Here is a 14,533-nt window from a genome sequence, read left to right on the forward strand (position 1 = left end):
AAAAAAAAAATCCTAAAGGTATTTATAGGCAAAAGGGAGAAAGTGCATGGCAAAATGTATTTTGGTAAGTTATTGGGAGGGCTAAGGATGTAAAGGGCAGGAATAAAGCAGTGCATACATAACCTTTCAAGTGGATAGCAGATCGCCACCTTGGAATATGTTTCTTCTGTCTTCCTGCCATGGTGTGAAACTCAGTCTGTCCATGGACACACTACTGTGTGGCTACAGTAGTAGTACTTAAAATCAAGTTGGAAAATTGTCTTTCTCCCATGGCATGTTCCAAGATGTATGAGTAAATCTGGAGGGTTAGCAGTGAAATTATTGCACTGGTGTCAAATTATTTTCTTAATGCTTACATTTCCATCTTGTCTTTCATCATAGGACCTTAAAATATTGAAAATCACCTAAGTCTGAAAAACCTCTAGAGGAAAGTGAGAACTACCACCGCTACAGATAAAAACCCCAAGTCAGGCTAATTATTTAGCCAACTCCTTAACACAGTCAGGCTTATGAATATGGAAGCTCAGCTCACATGAACAATCTGATCATGTGTAAGACCAGGACCAAACACACACACTACAAAGAAAGGAAGGAAAACTGAGAGGCTTGGTTGTTAATGTTGATGTTAACCACCAGACCTCCTACTGAGAATAAACAAATGAGAAAGAGAAGGAAGAGTTCTACTGCTGGCCAAATCCCATTCCTAAAAATAAAGCCTGCAATAAAAAGCAATACATTAAAGAAAGAATACTTATAATGAAAAGGCAGACAACTGCAGGACTTAAAAAAGAGACTTGTGACATTAATGCCTGCCCACCTCATTCTCACCTAAATCCACTGCCTTCAGACCCAGCCTAAACTGGATTGTCTTTCCCTCCAAGATAGCAGAAAGGTAATTCACATTCCAGTGCAGGGCTGGCCAGTTGCCAACCATGTTATAGAAGACTGCAGGTTGCTGTAGAGACATCACAATTTCCTTGGTTTTCTCAGGAGTAAATGGTTTGACATCTTCACCTATGTAAAGAAAAAAAAAAAAAACAGATGGAGAGAGATGATTTATCATACATGAAGTGTTACCTACCATCTTCCATGGGACAGAAAACAAGAACTAAGACCTTCTTTGTTTATGACTGATTGTTTTATTACAGTTGTAGATTTTTAAAAAATCAAAGTTGTACTGCAAACACTAGAAGAACTAAAAGTTTAAAGTGGTGTATTAGCACATAAAGTGTAAAGCAAAAAATAAAAATACAAGGCACAAGCTTAGAATTTTCACTTCTATCTTACGCAATGAATCACTGTAGCCAAACTGCTTAGAAATAGGCTAACAATAAAATAAACTTGCAAATAACATTCAGAGTTTAGAGAACATAAATTTCATGAGTAACAGTCTTCCTGCATGGGATTATTTCCAAAATTGTAGTGTATTGTCAGAGACAGCAAACCAGCTCCCCATGCATTCACTTTAAACAAAGGAAGAGTAGCATAACCAATCAGCAGGTATTTTTGAAGTGTTTTAAAATTTCATCAACAGAATTTCAGAAAAAGGAAATTATGCCGATCCAAGAGCTAAACTAACCCAAGATTTCCATTTATTCCTTTGCTGTTTAGAGATTTATACGCCCCACTGAAACTGTCAAGCTCAAATCCTGGCAATCTTGAATTAACTCAGCACTATCAGAACAACTTTTCTTTAGGGACATATTCAGAAGGAAAATCTGTAGTTTTTTTAAAGGAATGACATCTCCATAGAGTGGAAGAGGTGGACTGCAGCTTCAGATCACAAAAAAACCCATTCATTATTTTAACCTCTATAGAAGTTAACTCATCCAGAATTTGTATCTGTGTAATGGCTAAGATTTAACACACTGAATTGATACACATGGCTCCCCGTGACTTCCAGCAGTTTATTTAAAACAAACAAACAAATTCAATTCAACCATTGTATTTAGGGGTCAAATGATGGTCTGGCAAACATGATGAGTTAAATAAACACAGGCCACGAAAATTTCCTTCACTGCTGGGTGCTAATTTTGTCTATCACTGCTTCCCATGTGTTGGAGATAGCAGAGAACCACCCAGTTGCACATGGGGCAACCCTGTGGAGCCAGCTGGGGGAAACACAAGATGACCCACTGGGAACAATGTCACTGAGAAAGGTTCTTCAGGATTAATTTAAATGCAACAAAAATCCAAAATAAATCCATGAATGCTGAAGTGGGAATGGCAGCAATAAGAGGTGTCCTGTGCATGCTGTGTGCTATATCTTGGTAATTTTTGTGAATCCCTCTACTTTTGACAGGGTTTGTACTCCCACATAGCTGTGCTTTTTGGTTTTCTAAATTAAGCTGCTATCTTCACACAAAGTCAGTCGGTGGTTTTGGGGCTGGTGTTTCCTAGAGTCATTGGGTCTCTTATTCCACAGTCTTCCACAAAAACCAAATCCCTCACTTTTCGCCCATGAAAACTCCACTTTGAAGTTTTAAAACTAAAGAACTCCGGTATTTTATCTTCATGGAACCTATATTTTTTAAATGGCTTCTCTTTCCTAAGGCAGATGACAGGAGAGAGCTTGGATTTCGGTTTGTTTTCCACATTTCCCCTCGTACGCAGAGCAACACTTGACAGGATGGTGTTGCTGTGACACAGGGATGTCTCTGACACTCGGCCTTCAGTCTCACACTCCAGCAACTCACACAACCAGGACATAAGGAGGCCTCATGGGGACCGTATGTTTTACCATATGGTCTTCCCTGCCCCCGGGAGGAGGCTCTGGGGCTTCCCAAGGAAGAGATTAGCACACCTAGAGGGAGCAGGTCAGGGAGGCACAGAGACCATCTGCAGACACGAGGGCACGTGCTGGTGCCAGGAGCTGGCTGGAGGCACCAGAAGAGGTGAAAGCTCAGCATGTTTTTTCACAGTGATTCTGCTTGAGAGCTAAAGCAAGAGTTGGTCCAGATCTGAACACTCTCAAGGGGTTTATAAAACTTCTGTCTTTCACCAGTGCAATTATAATATTGTATAGAGGTGGCTTTCACCATGTGGGAGCTGGCAGGCCTTACCTACCTTTCAGATTTTCCAGCTCATAAAAATGAAATTACTTCTGCTTAGGCCATGTTTATCCCTGCATGGATGTCTTTTTGACTACTCAGGGATTTTTTTTTGCTTTAAGGGCACTACATTTAAGTATTTTAGAGGATATAAACCCAAATAAATGCAAGAAACTGGTGACACTTTTTTGGAGGATTTTGTAAAGCTGACTTTTATTGCAAAAGCTTCAGGTTTATCCTGTAACTTCAGTCTACAGTTGGGATGTGCTACAAAAGCAGAAATTTTACTGGAAGAGACAAGAAGGCTCTTTGAAGCCAACTGTTGATTCTGTGTGGCTTTCTAATGTGATTTCCACATGCACATCATGCTTTTGCAAGGTGTGGTTTTCACCACAGTGCATACACACTCAGTGGGAACTACAATTAGGCTAAATAGCCTCTCCTACTGAATGACTGTCATGTCACCATGTTCAGTTGTAAAACATTCCCCCATAAAATTAACAAAAAATGAAAGAGGACAGTCTGTATGCTAATAATTTCTATCTTCAACAGTATTAAAATTTTGTTAAATAAGTATATATCTTCTCCTGATGTAGATAATCACGTACAATACATATAATGCACAATGACATTTGAAATATTTTGTAAAAATTAAAGACTTAAATAAATATACATTGGGGATTTTTGCAAAGACAAACGCAGATTCTTATTAGATCTGTGTGAAGAATCTGTCTTGATTTGCCTTTATGTATTCCTTGGTGAGGATGGAGTCAGCTAAACATAGTTCTTTCCCTTTAACACTTGTCATGCATACCTAAGTGCCTGCTAGAGAAATGACACATGGTAAAAGGCAAATACCATATACCACAGCAAATAGATATTATAATAATTTGGAGAACTCTGCTCAAGATCAACAGAGATTTCCGATGGAACCATATGCTGTAGGAGTGGGAAAAAGTAATTAAAAGAGATATCTGAAGATAGAAGACCTGAAGAGAGATTAGCAGTATTATAGTTTAAAATCATCTCTTCCTCAGTTATTGTTATCATAGCTTCACAAACACCTTATGAACTGGGCTGTTGCTTCTTAGTATTTTATAGCCTGAGATTGATGGTAATTGAATCCAAGACAAAACCTGAGGTTGTGTAGCATATATAAGCACATACAGTTTGGATAAAGATGTGCACAAGTAAAAGGTGAATAAATAAAATGTGTAGCAAAGAAAAAAAATATCCATTGCACATCTTAGGCATTAAATATCAAATTCCCAGGGGAGATTGGGTAGCAGGAGAGAATAGAAATGCATATTCCCTTGAAAAAGAAAAGCTCTGTGGGAGTCTTCATTTTCTCAGTTGTACTCTGATCCACAAGAGAAAAGGAATACTTCAGCTTAGTTCTTTCTATCAGGCTCAACAAACGCTGGAACTTCACAGTACAAAAGGAAGCAGGAATAATTTGTCTCATGTTTTGACTTTACCCAAGGCATGTACAGAATCCAACCAGGAACTGAAAAAATGAACCAAGTTTTAGCTCAAGTTCTGTAACTGTGGCAGCTTATATAATTGGCAAAAAACATAGGTGTTCTTTAGAAAGGCAACACCTTGCAAAATAGAGATCTCCCAATTAAAAAAAGAAAGCTCTCCAGTTGTCTTTACACAAAGTATTGTCAAACATTAAGCCTCATCCAGACTTAGCACTGAGAGCAAGTAAAAGAAAAGTAATGAATTGGCCAAGTACTCTCTAGCAGACTTTGTGCTTCTAAAAGAGAAAATAATTTCATGTTCCTGATTAACGATTTTTCTGAATAACTGAGTGGGGTTTGGGAATTAAGAGTTTAGCACAGCAGGCAGTCTAACTAAAAGTGGACTTGATCAAAGTTCTTCAGAACTTAAATGTACTGCCATTAAAAAGCTAAATGTACTGTCATTCATTTAAAATAATTTAGCAAATTATAAGAGTTCATTAGTGTGTGGCAGTTGGCTTCTGCCAAAACACCCTGCTGCTTAAATATGAGATTTAATTGAGAGGTATTAAAATTATTTTCTAAAATAGGGAGTACAAGGAAATCCTGGTAATGTATTTGGTACACGCATCATCAAATTGTTTTTCTTGCAAATCTGTAATGTTCCCTTTTCTTACTTCTTTTATTTAAAAAAATATTTTAAAAATAGAAAAAAAAATTAAATTTTGAATACATTAATACAGAGCAGCGAGGTGAGTCAAAAAATCACCTAACCTCCAGAATCTTAACTATTCACCAACCAGGAATGGGAAAAGAGAGGGAATGGGGGAGGATGAGCAAGCTCCCAAAACCAAATATAAGTGACTTGGTTTGGAGGTCAGACTTAATGGTTTCACAGTACATTAACTCTGTAAATTAAAAAAACAACTTTGAATAATCTGCATGTGATTACAACACTATGCACTATAATCAGCATCCTCTGGCAAACAGAATGCCTCTAAATATACACGAGCAGTTTTCAGGATAGGCTGCACCAACATCTAGGTATTACTTCCTAGCCAGCTATTGCTGTTGTTATTAGTTTTGGCTCTGGGAATGTTAATACTGTAAATGCACACAGCCAGCACGTAGCTACCCCAGAATTACAGATGTTTTGGTTACTGAAGGAGAGGTGGTAGCTGCATGGGGACTCTCAGGATAAACCAGTCTGCACCGGTAAGACTGGCACCTGCAGCTCACTCCGGCAGCCTGCAGCCAACACACCCTTCCTCTCCACATCTGCTACTGCAGAAGGAGGGCAGCCAAAGAAAGAAAAGATCGAGCCTGAAAGAAGAATTTGGACTCACTTTCCAGTGCTTCTGTGGCAGGGCTGAGCATCTTACAGTTTTTCTCACAGGAAGTCAAAGCGACTTCAGACATGAAATGAGACAGGAGTGGGGGCCATGCCCAAACCTCATCTTGTCCTTCCGATAAAGCAACGAATTGCTGCCAGACTCCTTCGGGGGGAGTAGGGGCTGAGCCCAGCACACAGCTCAGGGAGGGACTTCCCGCCGCTGCTGTAAATGACAGCACATCATCTCAAGCATAGGTTTAGGAAATTCTTTCCCTAAATCGCCTAAGGCTCTTCCTTGAAAGCTCCTCCTGAACCCCTGGCCAGCTTCTGCCTGTCTCCCCTCCATCCTGCAGTGCAGGTTTAGAATGCAGTCGCGCCAGTTTTCGGCTAAAGAACTGAATGCCGAATGACCTCAGCTCCTCTGGTCTCCTCCAGCAGAAGAAATGCTTGGAGGAAAATACTCTGGTCTTTGACCAAAAGCTTCCACCAGGATATGAAAAGATACATAATTTCTCCTTAAGCTAGGCGGCCAAAATTCCACCCTTCTGTTAGTCTATGGGGTGTAAATTACACACACCTGCTACTGAGGAAATTCAGTAGCCAAACCATGTCTTCCCATAGCCAACCGGCACTGATACACATTTCTGACATTTCCTAATAAACAGAAAATTTAATATAAAATTCAATACTAATACAACACTATAACTGAAGGTAAGGGATCTGGCATGTCAGGAAGTTAGTATGTTTATTTCTAAGAAAGAAAAGAATTTGTCCATATTATAGGCAAATTTTTTTGTATTTCTCTTTCTATTCCATGTCAGTAGTAAATATGAAAGCACTGCTCTTAAGGAGATGAATACATGGTATAAAATTCACTGTCAGAAACTGTAACCAATTGTGACTTTATTTTTGTTCAGTCATGCAAACCTGACAGACAAGAACTTCAAAATGGCAACAACAAAACAATCTAAATCTTCTCATTTATAATATTTTCTCATAAGCTATTGTAGTACATATTCAATAGTATTCTCAAAATACATATTTTTTTTCTACAAGCTATTGTAATAAATAGTAATTAATACAATGGAGCCTTTTGAATTTGGTCCACAAAGGGGTTATGATGGCAGTATACATGACCTTGTTTACTATTATATTGCACAGGATACAAATTATGATTAATGACTGAGACAATTAGAGGTATAATTAATTGTCAGAATGAAATTATACTTTAAAAGAGTAAAAGAAGTTTTTGAATTATATAAATCATGAACTTGAAAGAGACCCATCATGTGAACCTCAAGAATAGTTTCTGAAATGCACAATAAGGGTATTAGATTCAGGGATTCCATTATTATAGGAATACGAAAGAAAATGCATGGCTATTATTCCACTGTTTACATCATTCCATTTCTTTCAGCATGGGTAAAACACCCAGAAGTGCTTCATTTTTTGCTTCAAATTGCTATTTCTCTTTATAAAGATTCTCATGCTTCAACATGAATTTTGTAGGTGAAAAACTGTTAACTGCATATGTTTTGAATCCTGGGATTCATATAGTCTTTAAAAATATTGCTTTGACATAATGTCAAAAATACAGTTGACCAAAACAACCCACAAAAATGTGAACTACCAAAGTTTTCTGATTTAATTTTCGACCTTAACATCTAGTTCATGTTAGTTCTGTTTCTTAATTTAACTATTAAACATAAAGTAAATTCTTCTTTAGCTGAAAAAGCACAGCCTTTTTACATAGAAGCTCATATTTCACAACTTTGTAATACAACAAACTGCTGCTAGTGATGTCAATATACCTTCAGCATTTTCCCTCCAGAGATTTCCCTTCTCTTTTCTTTTTCAAATAACAACTGCCTGCAGAGTTTCTTTATTTGTAAACCCCAAGACTAAATATCAGAGAAGATCAAGGACTGCAGGCTCAAGTCTCTACTCAGATCTCCATGAACTCCTGTTTATAATCAGCTGCATCTGCATTTCTGGAGACTGAAGGTGACCTTTAATTATACAATGAACTATGACAGTGCTGCTGCTTTGAATTTTGGAAGTTTCTTGCAATAATCAAAATCTACCAAAACTCAGTATTTTTAAGCCTATCTGCAAATATGGAAAACTCCTTTCAGTAGAAGAGCTTCAATATTTTCATATTCTTTTTAAACATTAACATCCCTCTACTCACCATTGTCTGATAAAATACTAGTATTAGAGGGAATTATGTCTTTTATGTCTGGTGTTCAAAAGCACATGGTACACAGAATTTTAAGATAACCCCCTGAACATTAACAAAATAGTAAAACTGTGAAAGATTAAAGTTGTACTTTTATACCAAGACATCCAAACTATCTTAACATTGCTCTTTCAAAAAATACTCTTACAGAAGTCAAAATCTCATGCTACTGTATAAACTCCCAACAATTTCATTGTGTCTGTGATCACAAAGCATAGAATACTTTAAATTTTATTCATATATGTCCCTGCCGAGAAGAGCACAGACAAAGAAATAATCCATTCAGCCTCTTCTTTTTATATGGAACTACATGATAGGGTCACATTTTCAAAGACACAAACAACATTTTGTGAGCTTTATGTCCTCAAAATGGATTTGATCCCAAACACCTACCCAGACCATCAGGTCTTCAGAAAACTCATTTGCAGAGCTCACAGCATACTTATTGTATGACAGCTAAACATGACTACACCAAGAGAAACAAACTCCCTAATGTCTACATTGTTAATTATAGCAGAGAGGTAATTAAGTTACCCCTTGCTGCTTCAATGTAAGACAACAAGAGAACAATGGCACAGTCTGATAAGAAATGAGAAACACATGCACCAGAGACACAATGGACAGACCAGTACCAGAGCACCCTGACTATCTCTCCTTGCTGGCATTACAGACAATGAGAGCTGCACTGAGGCAGTCCTAGCGCACGGAGACAGTGGAGATTTTCATCCTGTAATTCCCAATTCAAGCCTAACGTCCTCCACCATCCCTGAGACTCAGCTCACTTGCATAATTCTCAGGTTTTCAGGAAGAGAGGAAACCATCAGTCTCTGAACTGAATTTCTTTAATATAACTTCGGGGTGTAAAATACTTCATTGATGTAATTTCTGGTTACTAGCACATGGTGGCCCCAAATAAAATGAGACAACATAAGGGCAGTACTCAGCTGAAGCTGGAGTTCCAAGATAAGCTCCTAAAACGTCTAAGACATGGAGCCTGAAGGCTAAGTGAGGTAGGGAAGTAGCCAACAAAATTACCTTGATGAAAGACATCATGTAGCTTCCACCTCCCCCTCAAAGAATATACATTCATCACTTACATGGTCATCATTAAGCAGGTGATGAATGGCAGAACAAGCAGAAATGGAGCACAAAATGCTTTAAACATGCTCAAAGACCAAGTCAGATATGACTTTTGCATATTCATTTTGAGAGCCGCAGTAAAGAACCTACAGAGTGGTGTATAGGGAATCTAGTGACATGTCTTTCATTAGCCAGCCACAAAGGTAACTCCAAAAGAAAAAGCTATCCCACCTCTCCCTAGAGAATCTTACAATGGGCTTTGGCTCACCACAAACCTGGAATCATCTACACTACAATGGTCACTCTGCAGTGGGAATATACACAGCCTGCAATCAAAAGGTATTAATGAATTCCTCACTGGAAAACACTGAAGTTTGAATTTAAGAATAAAACTGATCAGCTTTCATAAGCTAAAGATGTGTCTGGTCTGTATTTTTGCTTCTTGTTGAAACTAGAAAAAAGGAAGCACTGTAAAACCTGAAGGACGAGGAAATCGTATGATGTTAGAGCTGGAGTTTACATAATTCTCAATAAAGAAGAAAGGCAAGAAAATATGCTGAATGAATACACAGATTTGGAAGGTGCCCAAACCAAGCCCAAGACAGGGCAGATTTCAACCAACCTGTTCCTGAGCAACTAGAAGAAAAAGATGTCAAAACTTGAGGAAGGAAGAACGGGATTTGCTCACACCTCACAGGCTCACCTTCAGAGGTGTTTTTCAAGATGGGATGTAAAGAACACACCCATTACAGCTCCCTGCTACACCACTGTTGTTTATGGCAGCTCAGAAACTGCACTGTCACAATTCCAGCTGAAGTCTAGAAATTGAGGGAAATCCCTGGTAAAAGAACTTTTTTTAGATACTGGAAAGAATTTTCAGAATCTGCTAAATACCATTTTTCAATCTTTGAATTAATTTTGGGTTCTGCCCATTTTATGCCAAAATGCTTCTAACCTGTACAGGGTATGCAATCACTTGCTGCTTGTCACATTGCAAGGTACGAGTTGACACAAGAAAGGACAATGCTGTTTGTATACACGACATTAGGAGCTGTTGGGAGAGAGGTGTAGACTCTGAAGTTCATCGAATCTCTCTGAAGAATGTCACATGGAGAGCAAATCTGTCAAAACCATGATGACAGGAAAGAGCAAATGGCAATTCCTAGTGTGCAAGGAACTGGGGATGGTGCCATGGGGGATGCTCTCCTGCACTGCTGAGCACAACCATTACCTGATAGATTGGTTTTAGCTGAACTAGATTCTCCAGGCTGTAACAAACACATCAAAGCCTCAGTTTATATTAATAACCTAATCTTAAATCAGCACACTGCAAGTGCCAACTTGTAAACAGATCCACCAGGCCAGCCTCAGGGATGGGAAGAGCATTTGGAAGCAAAAACAGCCTTAGCCATGTAATTTTTGTCTGTCACCACTAGTCTATCAGAGCTCCAGGCGACCCACTCCTCCTAAGATGAATTCCAGAATGTTTCAGGTCAGACATGGGCAGAGAGGCATGAATATGGTCACACAACCACCTCAGAGCTTGCAGGCTGGAAATGAAGCACTTTCCAAACGACACACTATTGTGTTTAGGCAATTAGTACCTGCATGGGCATCTGTATCACAGTTTTGGATCTAGGTGTCATTCTGTCCATGCAAGACCTGCTATAGACATGAAAGTTATGGGCCAGGAGAGAAAATAACCTTTCTGCTTGCCCGAATATATGTGCATTTCATCTGATAATATTCAAATCTCTTTAGTTACATTATAATGAGGTTAAAGCAAGAAAAATTTCCCCACCTCAAATATTACAAATGTCAGTAATGAGAACAGTAAAAATGTCACCACACGGAGAAAAGAGTGAAATTAGCATTTTCAGAGGAGTATTATACCCATGAGTGAAATAATGCAATCAGCTAGCTGCAAGATAAAGCTAATTTGGTTTCTAACAGTTTATCAACAATACACTGCTCCTTTACATTAACAAATTTAACCGATACCATATCCTGCAAACAAGAATAATTCACACAGAATATTACACTGTGTTAATTAAATAGCTGGAATAGAAAAGGTCAGGCCATGACTGAAAGATGCGCATATGGGTTGCGAAAAGATGGAGAGATTTCAAATCAAGCTATTAAAAGAAATTATTTAAATCATCATTAAGTCAATAATAAATACACCTAGATATTTTTGAGCCTATTTCAACAGCCCCTTTAGTTTGTTGCTGTTTCTCAGAAATTTCTTTCTTTCTTGACACATGAAAGAGTCAAAATATCTTGAAACCCATCATAAGATGAAGTGTCTTGGATAAGTTATCAGAGTTATCCTGCTCATATTCAAGTTTTCATTTGACCGTGCAGATAATACAAAGCATGAGACAAGTTTTGCAGTTAAAATGACACCACAAAGTCCCCCGTGCCTTATTTCTGCATGGGTTTCCTGCCACTAGAACCATGAAACCTCCACAATTACTACAGTTAATTGAAAAATGTTCAAAGAGAGAAGTACTTTTTCACATTGTTTACTTCTGCAAATAGCAGCACTTTGTCTCTGGATGAATGCCAGCAAATCACTTAAATTATAGTAGTAACATACCCTTTTTATATTGAAAGACATTTTGGCCTGGGCTAAGCTATGCTGAGGTGGTAATGTATGAAAAAGATTTAGTAAAATGGGGAATTAATCTTATTTGGAGCCCCAAAGCACTACCAGAATATACATCAGTCACAAGCAAGTCCGATCTCATCCTATGTTTTTACTGTACTTTTGTCACTGTACAACTGACTTTGCTGGATGTCCCCCCTATTATTTAAGTGTGTGAATTTTATTTCTCCTGGGGCATTTCCTGATATTTTGTAGACAAAATTTTCTTTTGATCATAGTTCTGCTGATTTCAGTCAGCATATACTTCCTTTCAGTCAAGGCAACCGAGCTACCTGTACTAAACAAAATGCAATGTCTGTTATGTCCTGAGAAGAATTTCATGGGAGTCTGTAGTTTTGGCTGCAAAATTGTGGGATGGTGGCCACGTGTGAAATTCAGCTGTTCACTGCCCAGCACATCACCAGTTATGACACTGACACTGGACCTAAAACCAGTCTGTGGGGATGCCACTGTTCAGCTCTCCCCATCTAATTACACGGGCCTTTATCAAGCCAACTTCCAGACTTTGTGACAGAATGCCTAATCAAGCCACACTGAAATATCCCATTTTTCAGGGAAGATGAAGCACTGTGCAACATACGAGCCATTAATTTTATGACAAGTGCAGATGGTTGATATACGGATAAATTCACACATAACCTAATCTAATGAATATATACTTCAATCTATTTAAATGATAATACTAATGAGCATAGTATTGCCCACATAATGATATATTCACCCGAATTATTTTGAAATGTGTTTCAGTGCATGTTTCGTCTGAAACCTGCTATTTTTTTCCCCTCCCAATTCGGACCATGGTTGATTTGTATCCACCAAAGCAACACGATTTCCTTCTCCCTTTAAAAGGACCGATACCGGAGGGATGCCCTCCTGCAGCATCTCCGTCGCGAGGGTACCACAGTGCGGCGGGGGGCCGAGAGGCCGTGCGGGAGGAGCAGCTGATGGAGAGGCTCGGCGGGCCCGGCCACGGCCCCGCTTCAGCTGCGCCCTCCTCATGCCCGCCCTCGGCCCGGCCTGGAGCCGCGCTGGGGCCCGGAGAGGGGCACCTACCCGGCACGGGGGGACGGCAGCTCTGCGCCCCGGCCATGCTCCGGCGGCTCTGCCTGCGGGGCGGCTCGGCCGGGCCTCGTTCGGCACCGCCTTGGGCGGCGGAAGGGGCAGCGCGGCCCGGAGCCGCGGCGGGCGGAGCGTGAGGGCCGGAGCTCCGCGGCCCTGCCGGTGACTCTCGGGCGGCTGTGCCTGCGGGCCGCCGCGCTCCGCCCCGGGCTCCTCTCCCCCGCTCCCCGCGGAGAGCCGGCCCGCTGTCTTTCCCGTCCCGCACGCCCCCGCTGCCCGCCGGCGCGGCTCCCTTCCCGCGGGCGGCGGGCCCGGCTCTCCTCCGCGGCGCCGGTTCCCTCCTCCCCTCGCCGGCGGAGGAAGGAGGCGGCCGCCGGCCCTCCCCGACCGCGCATGCGGCAGTGCCGGGCCGGGGCAGCGCTGCCGCGCTCGGGGGCTGAAGTGTGGGTGTCCCTTCCCCCGGCCCCGTCCCCTCCTCCCCCGCGGGCCCCCGGCAGCGCCCCCGCAGATGGGCTTGGGCTGGAGCAGCGCGGAGGAGCGGCGGCCCCTCCTGCCGCCGCCGCCGCAGCAGCCGCGGCCGCAGCCGCGGGGGCCGGCGGGGGGCCCGGCGGGGCGGCTGCCGCCGCTGCTGTCGGGCCGCGTGTACGGGCGGCGGTGGCTGGTGCTGCTGCTGTTCTCGCTGCTGGGCTTCGCGCAGGGCCTGGTGTGGAACACCTGGGGCCCTATCCAGAACTCGGCCCGCCTGGCCTTCGGCTTCAGCGGCTGGGACATCGCCCTGCTCGTCTTCTGGGGGCCCATCGGCTTCGCGCCCTGCTTCTTCTTCATGTGGCTCATGGACAAGAAGGGTGAGCGGGGCCGGGGGCGGCGGGGCCGGGGGTTCGGGACTCCCCGCCCCGCTCCTGTGGCTTCCCCGGGCCCGGCGGGGCCGCCGTGGCCGTGTCGCTGCCAGACCGGGGACAGTCGGGCCCAGTGGCCTCGGCCTTTAAAAGGGTTGACTAATACTTAAAAGGCATCTTGACTGCTGTTTTCAGTACTGTGCCCAAACGAAGGCACATCAAAGTCCATTCACAAGGAAGATACTTAAGCTGAGCGGAATTAGGGCATCTGACGTCGCAGGTGAGGTGTGGGTCTGGAGTGTGCTCCAGTCCGGCGTTGCTGACCGGCTGTTTGACCTGGAGATAGCCGTGATTTCTGGGTACCAGCTGGGAAACAAACACGCGTTGATGTTTGCTTCGAGTAATGTCATCGCTCGGGGTGGTCATTGCATCTTGAAAGTTCTTCATTTTCAAAAGCAGGCTGGACATGAAGTTTGTTGTTTTCTTTACATTGTGCTAGGGAGATACAAAGACAGGGAACACAGAGAAGTTGCGTTTCAGTGTTTCGAAGAGGTGTACAAGGAGGAGTTTCTTAATTTTTGTTCAGGCCGCTGCATCTTGGTAGCAAACTTACGAAAATGGTGTTTGTCTCTGGAGAGCTTCTCCAGAGTCTGTGTGGTTCCTCTGTGGTCACCCAGGGGACCATTCCACAGAGGTCAAGTACCTGTGTTGTCAGATTTCAGCTTTTGTGCCTAAATTCACTGAAGGGATTTCTTTTAATTCCTGTTTAAACAGACCTCTAAACAGAAGATAGGCGCCAGTGGAC

The 14,533-nt window shown here is 42.0% G+C and overlaps 2 protein-coding genes across 2 annotated transcripts in view; one reads left to right on the top strand and one right to left on the bottom strand.

Moving 5' to 3' along the window:
- HSPBAP1 (HSPB1 associated protein 1) overlaps positions 1-13,308 on the bottom strand; it is a 38,504-nt gene extending 25,196 nt beyond the window's left edge. Inside the window, exons 1-2 of the mRNA XM_056496955.1 lie at positions 12,887-13,308; positions 829-1,014 (exon numbers count right to left, since the gene is read on the bottom strand). Coding sequence (XP_056352930.1) covers positions 829-1,014; positions 12,887-12,923 — 223 coding nt within the window. The 5' untranslated portion in view covers positions 12,924-13,308. The remainder of the gene's footprint in view (positions 1-828; positions 1,015-12,886) is intronic.
- The window catches only part of SLC49A4 (solute carrier family 49 member 4), a 62,646-nt gene continuing 61,403 nt past the window's right edge, over positions 13,291-14,533 (top strand). The window contains exon 1 of the mRNA XM_056496956.1: positions 13,291-13,737. Within this exon, the coding sequence (XP_056352931.1) occupies positions 13,401-13,737 (337 nt within the window). The 5' untranslated portion in view covers positions 13,291-13,400. The remainder of the gene's footprint in view (positions 13,738-14,533) is intronic.

Source organism: Oenanthe melanoleuca, chromosome 7 (assembly GCF_029582105.1).
Source record: "Oenanthe melanoleuca isolate GR-GAL-2019-014 chromosome 7, OMel1.0, whole genome shotgun sequence".
NCBI lineage: Eukaryota > Metazoa > Chordata > Aves > Passeriformes > Muscicapidae > Oenanthe > Oenanthe melanoleuca.